General features: G+C 43.8%; 1 protein-coding gene across 3 annotated transcripts in view; it reads right to left on the minus strand.

Annotated features, from left to right (window-relative positions):
• Positions 1-595: 595 nt before the first annotated feature.
• Positions 596-14,026, minus strand: part of ADAMTSL1 (ADAMTS like 1) — a 479,878-nt gene continuing 466,447 nt past the window's right edge. For all 3 annotated transcript variants that reach the window (XM_081499058.1, XM_081499072.1, XM_081499064.1), the window contains 3 exons: positions 5,869-5,978; positions 4,861-5,081; positions 596-3,199 (listed from right to left, as the gene is read on the minus strand). In XM_081499058.1, the coding sequence (XP_081355184.1) occupies positions 3,093-3,199; positions 4,861-5,081; positions 5,869-5,978 (438 nt within the window). In that variant the 3' untranslated portion in view covers positions 596-3,092. The remainder of the gene's footprint in view (positions 3,200-4,860; positions 5,082-5,868; positions 5,979-14,026) is intronic.

Consider the following 14,026-nt stretch of genomic DNA (forward strand, 5'->3'; position numbering starts at 1 on the left):
CAAACATTTGCTCACTTTGCATCTTTGTGTTACATTTTGGTAATTCTCACAGTGTTTGGGAACTTTTATCATTATTTGTTATGGTGCTCTGTGATCAGTGATCTTTGTTGCTATTATGAGTTGCTGAAGGCTCATGTGATCTTTAGCATTTTCTAGCAAAAGGGATTTTTCATTAAGGTGTGTACATTGTTTTTAAAGATATAATGCTATAGGATAGCATAAATATAACTTTTATATGCACTGGGAAACCAAAAAAAATCATGTGAATTCCTTTTTTTGTGATATTGGCTTTATTGCAGTGGTCTGGAACAAAATCCTAAATCTCTCTGAGGTATACCTATCCATAGGGCTGTAAATGAGCTGATCGTGAAAGGCAGCACTCGTCTCAATTTGTGGATATTTAGCTCCTCTGGGTTCACTTACAGGACTGACTCTTCCAGGCATGGGCCCCCCAGCTTTCTAGGCAAAGCCAAAAACTGCAATTCTTCCATTTTGGCCAAACTCACATTAGTGGCTGGGAACCAGCCTCACCCCCTCCCCTCCTGCCCAAAACAAGATAGGAAGGCTGAGCTTAATAGAGACTCGGACGACAAGATTTAAATAAATAAGCTGTATTATCTGTACAAAAAAAAATATAAATACAGTTTTGTGTTTTAGAGGAGGAGGTGCCTCCTCCCACATTCTTCAGCAGCCCTAATAATCTTGTGGTGCTGCTGAGTCACGATTCACAGAACAAACAGTAAATGTACATTCATCTCATGCAAGGAGCATGCTGTTTCCCACCCCAAAGCTCGGTCCTCTGGGCTCGCTCAGAAAGCCATCTTCACCTGCTACAACATGACACGTGGACAAGCTAGAGGACCTCCGCTGTTCAGGAACTGTAAATATTGGCCACTGGGTTTCCAGAACTATTGAACTAGAAAGAACTGGCGTTAGTACCAGTATGGAATCTGTCTTCCGCATTCCATGCATGACTGTTGTGTCACAGACGAATTCCCTCTTATTGCCCCATCATCCCGTGCCGACTATTACAATGTATTCTGTACACAGTGGGTGGATCCAGAGTTAAACATCAGCTTCTTCTAAAAATAGGAACAATACAATAATCGCCACTGAGTTTACAGGAACACAACTGCAGGAAGTTAATAAAAAGTCCCCCAAATATTTTATTTTTTTTCTGGAAGACAATGTACAATTATTAATATTGCACTTTTTTATACAAGAAATCCTAATAAATATTCACAAAAGATATACAGACATAGAAAACATTCTCTTTTATTTTAAATAAAAATTACACTGATTTTTAGTAACATGATTTCTCAGAGCACATTACTATGGTGAGGAAACCACCTTAACTGTCCACAGCTCACCTGGGGAGGACACAGAGCATACTGTCTTCCCCCCACCCCAACTTTTATCTCCAGGTTGGCTGGAAAACTCAGCCCTGATGTCAGTGGTGGCCTCTGAGGTGAGTGGCATTTTGCGAGTCTGTATATGTGGCGGGGGGCAGTCTGTTTGATGGGTGAGTGACTCTGGCCACCCTGCTCTGCTCCAGCTGCTACTAAATGGTGGCCATTGGGGGGGGGGGGCAGACCAAACTCACTCGCCCAAAACCACTCTGCTGAATGAGCAATTCGCCAAAATGTCCCAGATTTTCAGTTTTGCCGCTTGACTTGCTACAGCCTCTCTACCATAGCTGATAGCATGACTAAGGTGTGTATGCTGCTTTGCCCATATTGAATTAGCAAAACCGAGGTATATTAATTCCGGTAGACTATATCATATTTTGCTGTATGGAGGGTATGGTTGAAAAGCCTTCAAGGACCTTCTGGGAAGCTTTAGTTACCCTTCGGCTTTGCTGCTGTGCCCCCTGGCCCCACCCACACCTCTTGTCTGAATACAGGGGCAGCTGTCATAGGGCTGTGGTCCCACCCATCACCTGGTCAGCTCTGGAAGGAAGTGGTTGCTCTGATCTGATGGATGCTCTGACAAGTTGATTAATGGCTTGGTTTTTGACAAGTTGACCCTAGTCCCTGGCCCTTCAGTGAAGCATTAAAAACCTTATAGGTAGGAAACCCAGTCTATTCATGATCAAAACACCTTGGCCTGTGTCAGCAGTTAGTTCTGGGCTGGGGGACTCTTGATTTAGAGACGCCAGGGGTGGCGTGACTGCACAGCTAGGCCCTACTGTCTCACCAGCTTTGCCCTGGGGGTGTGGGCAGATAGTTCACATAGCTACCTCCGGGACTCCTCTCCACCCTAGGGAGGGGATGGCTCCTGCATGCAGCCTGGGCCCAAGGGCAAAAGAGCTCTGAGCCCCATAGCCTCCCCTGACCCCACAGAGGTCCACCAGGCATGTGGGCTTGGGGTTCAGAACCTCACCAGCTTCCTGCTCATTCCCGGCTGTCCCATTCTCTCAGGAACACACACCACTTTCTTTGTGCTTCTGTCCCTGCTCTCCCTACTTCATTTTCTGCATCACCATGCACTTCAGCTACTTGGATTGGCTTCCCTTTACCCCTACAGTGTTTTGAGTTCTTGTTGCTCTGAGCCCCCCACCCCCGGAAGAGCTGAGTTCTGGGCTGGGTCTTTTAGCATGGCTGGTGTCCCCCCTCCCTGGTCTTGACAATCCCTGGCCAGGAGAGATGCCTTGGTTGTCCAGAGTCAATACCAATGCTTTACAAACTCTCAGGCACCCACCCTTCTGCCCCACTCTCTCGTCTGCTGTTGGCTCTGGCTCCCTGCTGTCCCGGGGGCTATGCTGGCTTCTTCCTGGGTCTCTCTGGGACCCAGGTTTGGGAGGGAGCCGGCTGGCCAGGGGGCTCTGCTGTCTGGCCCGTTCTGCTCTGCAGCCTCCTTCAGGCCTCCGTCCTTGTCCTGTCCCCTCATTCTGTCCTCCAGCCAACTGAGAGAAGACATGCCAGGGGCATCACATCTGGGGAGGAGGCAAGGAAGGAGGTTGAGGAGGGTTGTGTATGCAGGGGTGGGGAGGGGCAAATAAATAAATAAATCGAAGAAAACTGAAGTTCTGTCCAAGGTGGTTGCACGAGTCCTCTGTGCAGCCAGGGTAGTGTTCTCGCCTCGCCCTGTCTTCATGCTTTGCCACAGGTTCCACAGCAGCGAGATTTGAACTGGTTGAGTTGGCAGAGTTTCAGCTGTTTCACCTTCTCACAGTATCTGGTGGTGTCTCTGCATTCCGCTGGGAAAGGGGACAGAAAGGAGATGTGAAACACAGACTCGGTCATGGCCGTGGCCACCAGGTGCCTTCTGGGGTCAGACTCTTGTGCTGGAAGGGCCACGGCTGTCCGGCACCTCTGAACTGGCCTTGCTCTGGCAGAGCTTGGCCATCTGCTCCCCAGGCTGCAGCTGGACACCAAATGCTGGGGCTCTGCGGCCTTTCTGACAGCCCCCTTCCTTCCTGAGGGTGGTCGGAACTGCCTCACCTCCTAGGCAAAGTGCGCTTTTCCCATGGCATTTGAGTACCTAAAGCTCTTCCTCCTTGAGATGGTTCCCAGAAAAGGACTAAGTTATGCTCCACTTCATGGCTGGTGGGGCATGCAAGTGAGGCCTGCCTGTGGTGGCCTTATCCCCTGAAATGTGAATCTTTCCTTCCCTGTGAAGCTTTGTTTGCTGTAATCTCCCGCCAGCCTCTGTACTCTTTACCTACACTGTGGCGTCCTAGTTCAGTACTGGCACAGACTATGTGGTTCTTCAATACTGATGTGGACTGGGGCTACGCCGTAAGTCTGAACTATTTTCATGGAAAACAGGGGTCCTGAGTGTGGGAGCTGGCAAAGATGAGGCAGCACCACACAAGAGGACATAGGCAATACCTGCTTGTGTAGAAGAAGCAATGGGACTGTCTATCTAGAGGGTATCTCTTCAGCATGGGGAATCAGACTCAGTGAGGCCCTGACTGAGGAGAAACTGCACAGCAAGACTTAAAAATTTCCTATTCTTTGCCTCATGCTTTGTCTCTGTCCCTGGGAGGAAGCACCTCCAATGTATTTTGGGTCCAAAGGAAGAAAAAATAGGTCCCCACCCAACTGGGATACAAATGTGGTGTTGGGCTGAGGAGGAGGCTCTAGACTTGAGGGAGGGAATGAGTATCAGACCCTGGGTATGGCTCTTGCACAACCAGGTTGGTGCACACGGGGCGGGAAGGAGGGCACAGGTCAGCAGGTCCTTGTTCTGTGAGAAGCAGAGCCATGAGGGCTGCAGTGTTGGCTGAGCGGGAGGAGCTCTGTTTGCTGCTTAGGTATAAACAGTGCTTTCTCCCCAAGAGCCACTGTTTAGTTGTCCTCTCTGAGTGTCTGTGTGTGTGTGTGTGTATTAGTCAGTCATGTCCAACTCTTTGTGACCCCATTGACTGTAGCCTGCCAGGCCCCAGGCTCCTCTGTCCATGGAATTTTCCAGACAAAAATACTGGAGTGGGTTGTCATTCCCTTCTTCAGGGGATCTTTCTGACCCAGGGATGGAACCCTGGTCTCCTGCATTGCAGGCAGACTCTTTACCGTCTACACCACCAGGGCAGTACCTGCAGCCAAACTCCTATAGGTGAGCTGGAGGCTGATTTCATCCAGCACTTAGCCAAATGCACCTGGCTCTCTCAGGGGCCAGTATGGAGCCCTTGGGCCACACCCAGCCATCCTTTGTGGCCTAGACACATGTGTACACATCCTCGCACACATCTTTGTTTGCCTGCATGCACCCCTCTGAAATACCTGACTCCGGCCCGGGCTCAGGATCCCTGGGAAGGTGGGACTACTGCCCTGTGTTCAGGCTCGGTCCCTGGGACTGCCCGCTGCACCCAACGCCTGGTGGGGAGTTTGCAGATGGCTCTATAGGGTTGGAACATACTGTTTTCACAGGGGGTGATGTTGCAGCGCTGCCAGTTGGCGGGCCGAGGTCCCCAGGAGCACAGGTGGTCAGGCACTGCCTTGTTGGTGCGGGCGTGCACGCACTCCACGCGCCGGGACTGGAAACCGTAGTTGCCGCAGGTTGCCGTGCACAGGGTCCACAGGCTGACCCTCCAGTGTACGCTGCAGGCTTCTGACCAGCAGTTCTGGGTGCTCACAGGCCTGTGCCAGGGGAGTGGGAGTGGCAGGGTTAGGGTCTGCACCTCTGGAAGCCGGATCGGGGAGGCAGATGTGAACACACTGCTGTAAACCCAAGAATGTCAGGCGTCTATCAAGAACTCCCAGTGCTGCCTGCCCCGGGTTCTGATCTCTTTTTCTGAACGGCTGCAGGGTCTCAGAAGACCCCTTCCTCTAACTGGGCCTCCATCTGCTCATCTCTGCAGTGTCTCTGTCACTGAATGATTTGAGAATGAGCTCCACCAGGCTGGGGGCTGGCAGAGCTGTACTCAGGGCCTGGGACCTTAGGGAGGGGGGTGATGAGCCCTCACGCCCCCAGGGAAGGAAGGAGGAGAGGGGCTGGGGGCTGGGTAGGAATGGTAGGTGGAGACCCGGAGACAAGGGTCTCAGTGTAACTTCTAAAGGGAAGTGGACAAGAGTGAGAGGCTGGTGGAGCCCTTGGGGTCTGGTGCCCCCTTTGTGGACTTGACCTCCTGTCCACCCTGAGGCCAGAGCCAGTCGCTTGTGCCAGCTATTCTCCTCAGAAGAACAGCACCCTTTGTGCTCTCATCTCTGAACGAGGAAAGCCCAGCCTGATCCGTTCAGTAAGCATGAGGCCACCCTGAGCTGTCTACCATTAGGAGTCCAGTGGTCTGGAGGGGGGGAGGTGAAAGGGAAGAGTGTCTGACCGCTGGGACTGTGGGAGGTTGGAGGAGACACGTTCACTCACTGTCATCTTTCCACACTGTTGACACAAGGGCTGGGGAAGGGGTGGTCCATGGCTTTCTCTTACCTCGGAAGGGCGCTGCACTGCTCCGATGGTAGGGTGATGCCATCCAGCGTCTGGCAGAAGACTTGTCTGTGCTGCACAGCAAGGCGAGGCCCGATGCAAGGCCCGTTGCACTGGGAAGCAGAAAAAGGTGACATACATGTTAGCCAGTCATGGGACAGGCCGCCATGCCCTGGCTGTGTGGGGCAAAAGATCCCTGTGCAGGGGCTTGTTCGAGGTCGTCAGATTTTGCCTCTCTTTAGGCCAATTTAAAGGTTATCCATCACATTTCCTTTTCTTAGTGCCACATGGGATGGGTAGCTCTGCTGAATTCTGTGAGCATTCTCACATTGTTGGTGCTGTTTAGTTGCTAAGTCATGTCTGACTCTTTTGTGACCCCATGGACTGTAGCCCTCCAAGATCCTCTGTCCACTGGATTTCTCAAGCCAGAATACTGGAGTGGGTTGCCATTTCCTCCTCCAGGGAATCTTCCCAACCTAGGGATTGAACCTTTGTCTCCCGCATTGGCACATGGATTCTTTACCACTGAGCAAATGGCTAATGGTAGTGTGGAGGTGGTCAGAGATGTCAGCCGCCTCCCAGATGAACCATATGCAAGCTGACTTGACACAATGTACTAGGGATGTGGTGGTAAACTTGAGAGCTGAATATCTCTAAACAAGGTCCCCTTCCCTCCTTCAGTCCAGAGGGTAATTTGGTTTATTATTTTCTTGCTGAATTCATTAGAGTAATGATCATTTCTTTCCTTTCTCTGGTTTCATTTCCTCCAGGATAAACCAAAGGTGGCTGAACAAAAGTAGACTTAAGTGTGTATAGTTAGTACATGCTCATGGAGATGGTTAAGCTTTTCCCAGGGTTGGCAGAGCCAGCCTATCATGGTAAATATTCCCACCAACAGTGATGTCTGCACAATGAGAAAGCAGCAGGCCCTTAGCCAACATCTGCTATTTGAGTAGGGTAAGGGGACAGATACCCCTTGGAGGTCATTTTAGAACAAAGGCTCTTAATTTGAAAGTATCTGGACTCCTAGGGATTCACAGAGGAGCTGTTAACCCTTAAAATTACAAGCAGAAATCCTATTTTATTTAAAATTTTTCTTTTTAGTCTTTGACCTCCTCACCCGTTATTTCCACACTCCACCCCCTGCCTCTGGCAACCACCAATCTATTCTCTGTATCTGTGAGCTTGCTTTTTAAAAAAACTATATTCCACATATAAGAGAGATCATATGGTATTTATCTTTCAGTGCGTGCGTGCGTGCGTGCGCCATCATGTAATTTTTGTGACTCCATGGACTGTAGCCCACCAGACTCCTCTGTCCATGGGATCTTCCAGGCAGGAATACTGGAGTGGGTTGCCATTTCCTACTCCACTATTTCTCTGTATGACTTATTTAACTTAGCATGCCCTTGAGGTCCATCCATATTGTCGCAAATGGCAAGATTTTAGTCTTTTTTATAGCTGAATAAAATTCCATTGTGTGTGTGTGTGTGTGTATACACATATAAAGAAGATGTGTGTATACACACACACACATATATATACACACACACTACACATATACACTACGTTGTCTTTATCCATTCAGCCAACAATGGACACTTAGGTTGTTTCTATATGTTGGCTATTGTAAATTATGCTGCAGTAAAACATGAAGGTGCAGATACATTTTCAAGTTAGCATTTTCATTTTCTTTAGGTAAATACCCAGGAGTGGAATTGCTGAATCATATGGTAGTTTTAATTTTTTGAGGAATCTTCATATTGTTTTTCATAGTGGCTGCTCCAGTTTACCTTCTCACCAACAGTGTAGGAGGCCTCCCTTTTTTCCACATTCTCACCAACACTTGTTACTTCTTGGCTTTTCAATAATAACCATTCTGACAGGTATGAAGCTGTATTTCAATGTGTTTCTGATTAGTATTTCTCTGATAATTGATGTTGAGCACCTTTTAATGTACCTTTTGGCCATTTGTATGTCTTTGAAAAAAAATGTATATTCAAATCTTCTGCTCATTTAAAACTGAATTTTTTTTTTTTGCTATTGAATTATATCAGTTCTTTATATATTTTGGATATTGAACCCTATTGGATATATGATGTGCAACTATTTTCTCATTTAGTTGGTTATCTTTTCATTTCATTGATATTTACTTTCCTGTGCAGAAACTTTAAGTATGATGTAGTTTGACTTTTGCTTTTGTTACTTTTGATTTTGGTGTTAGATTTAAAAAAATCAACACCAACAGTGATGTTAAGAAGCATACCACCAATGTTTTCTTCTAGGAACTTTATGGTTTCAGGGCTTACATTCAAGTCTTTACTCCATTTTTAGTTAATTTTTGTATATGGTGTAGGGTAGTGGTCCAATTTTCCAAACTACACTTATTGAAGAGGCTGTCCTTTCCCCATTGTATGTTCTTGGCTCCGTTGTTGTAAATCAATTGATCATATATATGTGGAACTATTTCTGATTGCTTTGCCTTCATTTTATTTAGAACCCTGTGGGTTTCCTGAGCCTAGATGTCTGTTTCTTTCCCCAGGTTTAAGGAATTTTTCAGTATTATATCTTAAAACAGGATTTCTGCTCCTTTTTTTCTGGGACCTATATAATGCAAGCCCTTTAATCTAGCTTAACTTTTCTTTCCTGCTCTGATTGGATGAGTTCTACTGCCCTGACTTCACATTTACTGATCCTTTCTTTGCTTCATCTAGTCTGTTGTTGAACACCTCTAATATAATTTTCAGTTAATGTGTTCTTCAGCTCTGTGACTTCTATTTGGTACCTTCTTATATTTTCTATCATTTTGTTGAATTTCTCAAAGCTCTCAGGTGATGCCAATATTATTGGTCCATAAACCTCATGTTAAACAGTAACAAGGCTTAAGGCAAAGAATAGGGAACTTCTTGATCTTAAAATCTTTTGCATTGGTGATATTGTTTGGATTGGCTTCAAACCATAGATTCCCACCAAACCTCCATATTCCTCTCCTGTAAGAATGAAAATGGTAAGTTTCTGACAAGAAAATTCTTTTGAAATAGTGTCATGCAAAGATCTATTCCTTCATTTTCCTATCTCTTTGAAGTCTGTGAAAACCATGCTGGTTTTAGTCGAAGTAGAACTAAGACCACCTTCTCAGTTCTAACAACCTGGCTTCATGTATAATACAACTTTACTCTTTTTATCCAACAAATTTATGAGGCACCTGTCGCGGGTAGGGAATGTGTTCCATAAAAGCATGTGTGAAGGAATGATGGCAAAAACAGCCCTGGAATGTTTACAGGAGAATTATATGAGAGGTAGAATTATAAATGTGGCTGTAAAACATGAGCCACATCATGAGAAATACTGTATGCTGTCTGAGGAGTTTGGATTTTCTTATGAATGCTACTTTGTTGGGGTGGGGGAGGGGAGGCACCTAAAATGGTTCTTAAGTGGGAGTGTCATGATCAGAGTTACTCTTTAAAAAGATTATTCTGTCAGCAGTATAGTAATTGAGTTGAAAAGTCTGCAGAAAGAAATCTAGGTAACAAAGTGTGCTGACCAAACTGAAGGCATTGGAAATGGAGAGGTGATATGGAAGTATGATTCGCATGGCTTCAGTGGTGCCTTGACTCTCAGGAGTAACAGACAGGGAGCCAGCTGAGTCTCAGGTTTAAGGACTGAACAACTAGGTAAGAATTTGTTTTGAAGATGTTTTGTATGAGATGTTTGTGACATATGCAAATATGTATGTTCATTAAGCAGGTGGGTATATAGATCTGTGACTTAAAAGTTGAGCTGTACTGAACACTATCCATTCTAAAGTCATCAGTAGACAAGTGGTGGCTAGGAGTCACAAGTAGTATAACCCAAGGGGAGGGAAAGCATGAGATGGAGAAAAGGCTTAGGGCAGAACCTCAAGGGACACTAGTTAAACTGCAGGAAGAGGAGAAAAAAAGGAGAACATAGAAAATGTATTCACAGAGACCAGTGAAGGAGTTTCCAGAAAGGAAAAGGGGTCAGTGGTATCAAAATCAAAATGCATCAAAAAGAACAGAGAAGTGGCCAGTACCCAGTGGAACTTATAGGCTGCACTGGTGATCCTGGAAAGGGCTGTTTCAGTGTGGGAGTTGGCACTGAAGTCAAACCAGCAATGAACAGAGATACAAATAAGAGAGGAGGAAATAGGGCTCTCAGAGAGACAGCACTCCTTCAAGAATTCCTGATTGTGAGGATGTCAGCAAAATGGCAGGATAGGTGGCTCTAAGTCCTCATTTGCACACAGAAACTGGCTGAACTAATCTTACAGGAATTCTGAAAAAGTTAAAGGCCTACAGCAACTTAGAAATACCCAATAAAGAAAAATCCGTCTTCAAAACACTAGGAAAAATTGTGGAGTTTTGAGGGAACACCCAGTGACATCAGTGAAGGTGTGCATAGGCACAGAGAAAGTGTATTCAAAGACTGGGAGGGATGTCTGTTTTTTCCAGTGCCCAAACCCCAGCAAGGCAGTTTTGGTCTAGATATGCTAGCAGCAGCCCAGTTTTCTTCCACCATCTGCAGGGAGCAGAGAAGATCCTATTTGCAGTGTGCAATGTTCTAACCTATCAGAAGGCAACCTGAAGGACTGGTCTCTGTCTCTTCTAACTCAGGTGTCAAGAAGTGCCATCCTCTCCGTGTGAAAGCTGCAAGGGGACTATGGACCCTTGGGGCAAGAGATCACAGATGCAATAGACTACCTAGGGCCCCGAGGACAACCTGAGGTGACACCATCTTGGAAATTAAGACGTTCAAGAGCAGCTCTATATAAAGAGGAATTCTGAAAGTCAGAAGCAGGCCCAGGTAAGACATATGCTCAGAAAAGACCTCAGAAGACCTTAAGCTTTCATCTCAGGCCGATCCCTAGGTTCAGAGAACACCCAGCAGAGAAAGTGTATTCAAAGACTGGGAGGGATGTCTGTTTTTTTCAATGCCCAGTTTCCCATAATAAGTCATAAGCACTTCAAAGAAATAGGAAGTCATGGCCCACTCAAGGAAGAAAGTAAAGTGGCAGAACCAGCCCTAAAGAAACAGAGCATCACATGTATTAAAGACTTTAACACAACTGTCATAAACACGTTCAGAGATCTAAAGCAAAACATGAATAAAGAAAGGAAGTCAGAAAAATGTTATGTGAACAAAATGAGGATATTGACTAAGTCAGAAATTATAAAAATAGATTTGGAGCTAAAAAACACTTACTTATCTGAATTGAAAATTTCACTGGAAGAGTTCTATAGTAGGTTTGAGGAGACTGCAAAAACAATTAGCAAGCCTGAAAACAGTTCAATTGATGTTATGGAGTCTTAGGAGCTCAAAGAAAGAAAATGAAAAAAAATGGGACCAACATATACAGATTTTATCTATCTATATGTGTCCTAGAAGGAGGAGAGAGAGAGAAAGGGGCAGAGAAGTCATTTGAAGAAATAATTGCTGAAAAATCCCCAAATTTGATGAAAACTACAAACCTGAGACATTATAATCAAACTGTCTTACGAAGAATTTTGAAATCGACAAGATAGACTCATCAGGTTTAAGGGATCCTCTCAACAAGCTTAGCAGATGATTTCTCAGCAGAAACCCTGCAGGCCTGAAGGTAATAGAGTTATATCTTTAAAGTGCTGAAAGAAAAAAAAAAGACTGTGTACTTAGAATTCTATATCCAGTGAAGCTGTCATTCAAAAATGAGGGTAAACTTAAGATATTCCCAAATAAGATCAGAGGGAGTTCATTAACCATGTAAGATACATGAGAGACCCTTAGGTTAAAATGAAAAGGTGTGAGATAGTAACTCTAAACCATGACATGGCCAGCAAATATAAATACATGTTGAAATATAAAAATTGGTATTATACTTTTGCTATGTAACTACACTTTTTATTTTCTATAGGATTTAAATGACAAAATGCGTTAAAAATGATTATAAATCTGTCAGTTGATATACAATATATAAAGATGTAACTTTTATATTATTAACATAAAGGGGAAAGGTTCTAAAGGAGTTGATATACAATATATAAAGATGTAACTTTTATATTATTAACATAAAGGGGAAAGGTTCTAAAGGAATAGTTTGTGTGTGCTTAAAGTTGCTATAAATCAAAATTAGATTGTTATATATAAGTCCAAGAGCAACGACAAATTAAATATTTGTAGACTATATTCTAACAACAACAAAAAAGGAATCAAAAACATCACCTAAACATAAAAAAAGGCAGTAATGAAATTAATGAGTAGGAGAAGCTATAAGGCACCTAAGACAAATAACAGTGGCAAAAGTAAGTTCTTCCTTATCAGTAATTATTTTAAACGGAGAAAACAAACCTCTCAAAAGTAAGTTCTTCCTTATCAGTAATTATTTTAAATGGAGAAAACAAACCTCTCCAATCAAAAGGCACAGATTGGCAATCTATCTACAAGTGACTCACTTTTTAATATAATTTTAAAAATTACAGTGTTGTGCTTCTGGTATATAGCAAAATGATTCATATGTGTTGTATATGTATCTTTCATATTTTCATCATAGGTTGTTACAAGATATTGAATATAGCTCCCTGTACTATAGGTCCTTCTTATCTATTTTTAAAATTAATTAAAATTTTTATTTATATTGGATATGGGCTTTTCTCGTGGCTCAGATGGTAAAGAATCTGCCTGCAATGCAGGAGACCCAGGTTCAATCCCTGGAGAAGGGAATGGCTACCCACTCCAGTATTCTTGCCTGGAGAATTCCATGGACAGAGGAGCCTGGTGGGCTACAGTCCATGGTTGCAAAGAGTCGGACACGACTGAGTGACTAACACTTTCATTTTCATTCATTTTCAGAAGGAGAAGAGAGAGGAAAGGGTTACAAACATATTTGGTGAAATTACGGCTGAAAACGTCCTGAAATTGAAGAAATTCCCACACAAAATGAACCCAAAGAGATCCACATCAAGACACATCATTTGAAGCAATAAAACAACAGAGATGGACTTGGAGGGTATTATGCTAAGTGTTTAAGTCAGACAGAGAAAGACAAATACTGTATGATATCACTTATATGTGGAATCTGAAAAATAGAAGAAACTAGTGAATATAACAAAAAAGAAACCGACTCACAGATTTACAGAGCACACTACTGATTACCAGTCAGATGAGTGAAGGGACAAAATGGGGGTAGGGAATTTAGAGATAGCAACTATTATGCAAAATAAGCTATGAGAATATATTGTATAACACAGGGAATATAGCCAGTGTTTTGTGATAAATATCAATGGAGTATATAGCCTTTGGAAGGTGTGAATCACTATTATACATCTGTAACTTTATATAATATTGTACACCAACTATATATTTCACATTCACATGGTTGATTAACAATGTTGTGTTAGTTTCAGGTGTACAGCACAGTGATTCAGCAATGCATATGCGTTTATCTATCGTTTTTCAAATTCTTTTCCCATTTAGGTTATTACAGAGCACTGAGCAGAATTCCCTGTGCTATACAGTGTTCTGTTGGTTATCTATTTATTACTTTTTACAATTGGAGTATAATTGCTTTACAATGTCGCTAGTTTCTGCTATACAACAGTGTGAATCAGATATATATATACACACACACACACACATATATCCCCTCCCTCCCACCCTTCTAGGTCATCAGAGCACTGAGCTGAGCTCCCTCTGTTATACAGTAGCTTCTCACTAGCTCTGTGTTTTACACATGGTAGTGTATATATGTCAGTCCTACTCTCCCAGTTCATCTTACCATTGCCTTCCCTCTATGTCCACATGTCCCTTCTCTATTCCTGCCCTGCAGATAGGTTCATCAGTACCATTTGTCTAAATTCCATATATATATGCATTAATATATGATATTTGTTTTTCTCTTTCTGACTTACTCTAGGTCCATCTACATCACCACAAATGACCCAGTTTTGTTCTAGATTAATACTTTATATTCAGAATATTAATGGCTGAGTGATATTCCATTGTACATAAGCACCACATCTCTTTACCCATTCCTCCATTGATGGCCATTAGGGTTGCTTCCATGTCCTGGCTATTGTAAATCATGCTGCAATGAACACTGAGGTTCATGTATCTTCAAATTATGGGTTTCTTGGAGTGTATGCCCAGTAGTGCGATTGCTGGGTCA

Source organism: Giraffa tippelskirchi, chromosome 1 (assembly GCF_054371585.1).
Source record: "Giraffa tippelskirchi isolate mGirTip1 chromosome 1, T2T-mGirTip1v1.2.pri, whole genome shotgun sequence".
NCBI classification, from domain to species: Eukaryota; Metazoa; Chordata; class Mammalia; order Artiodactyla; family Giraffidae; genus Giraffa; species Giraffa tippelskirchi.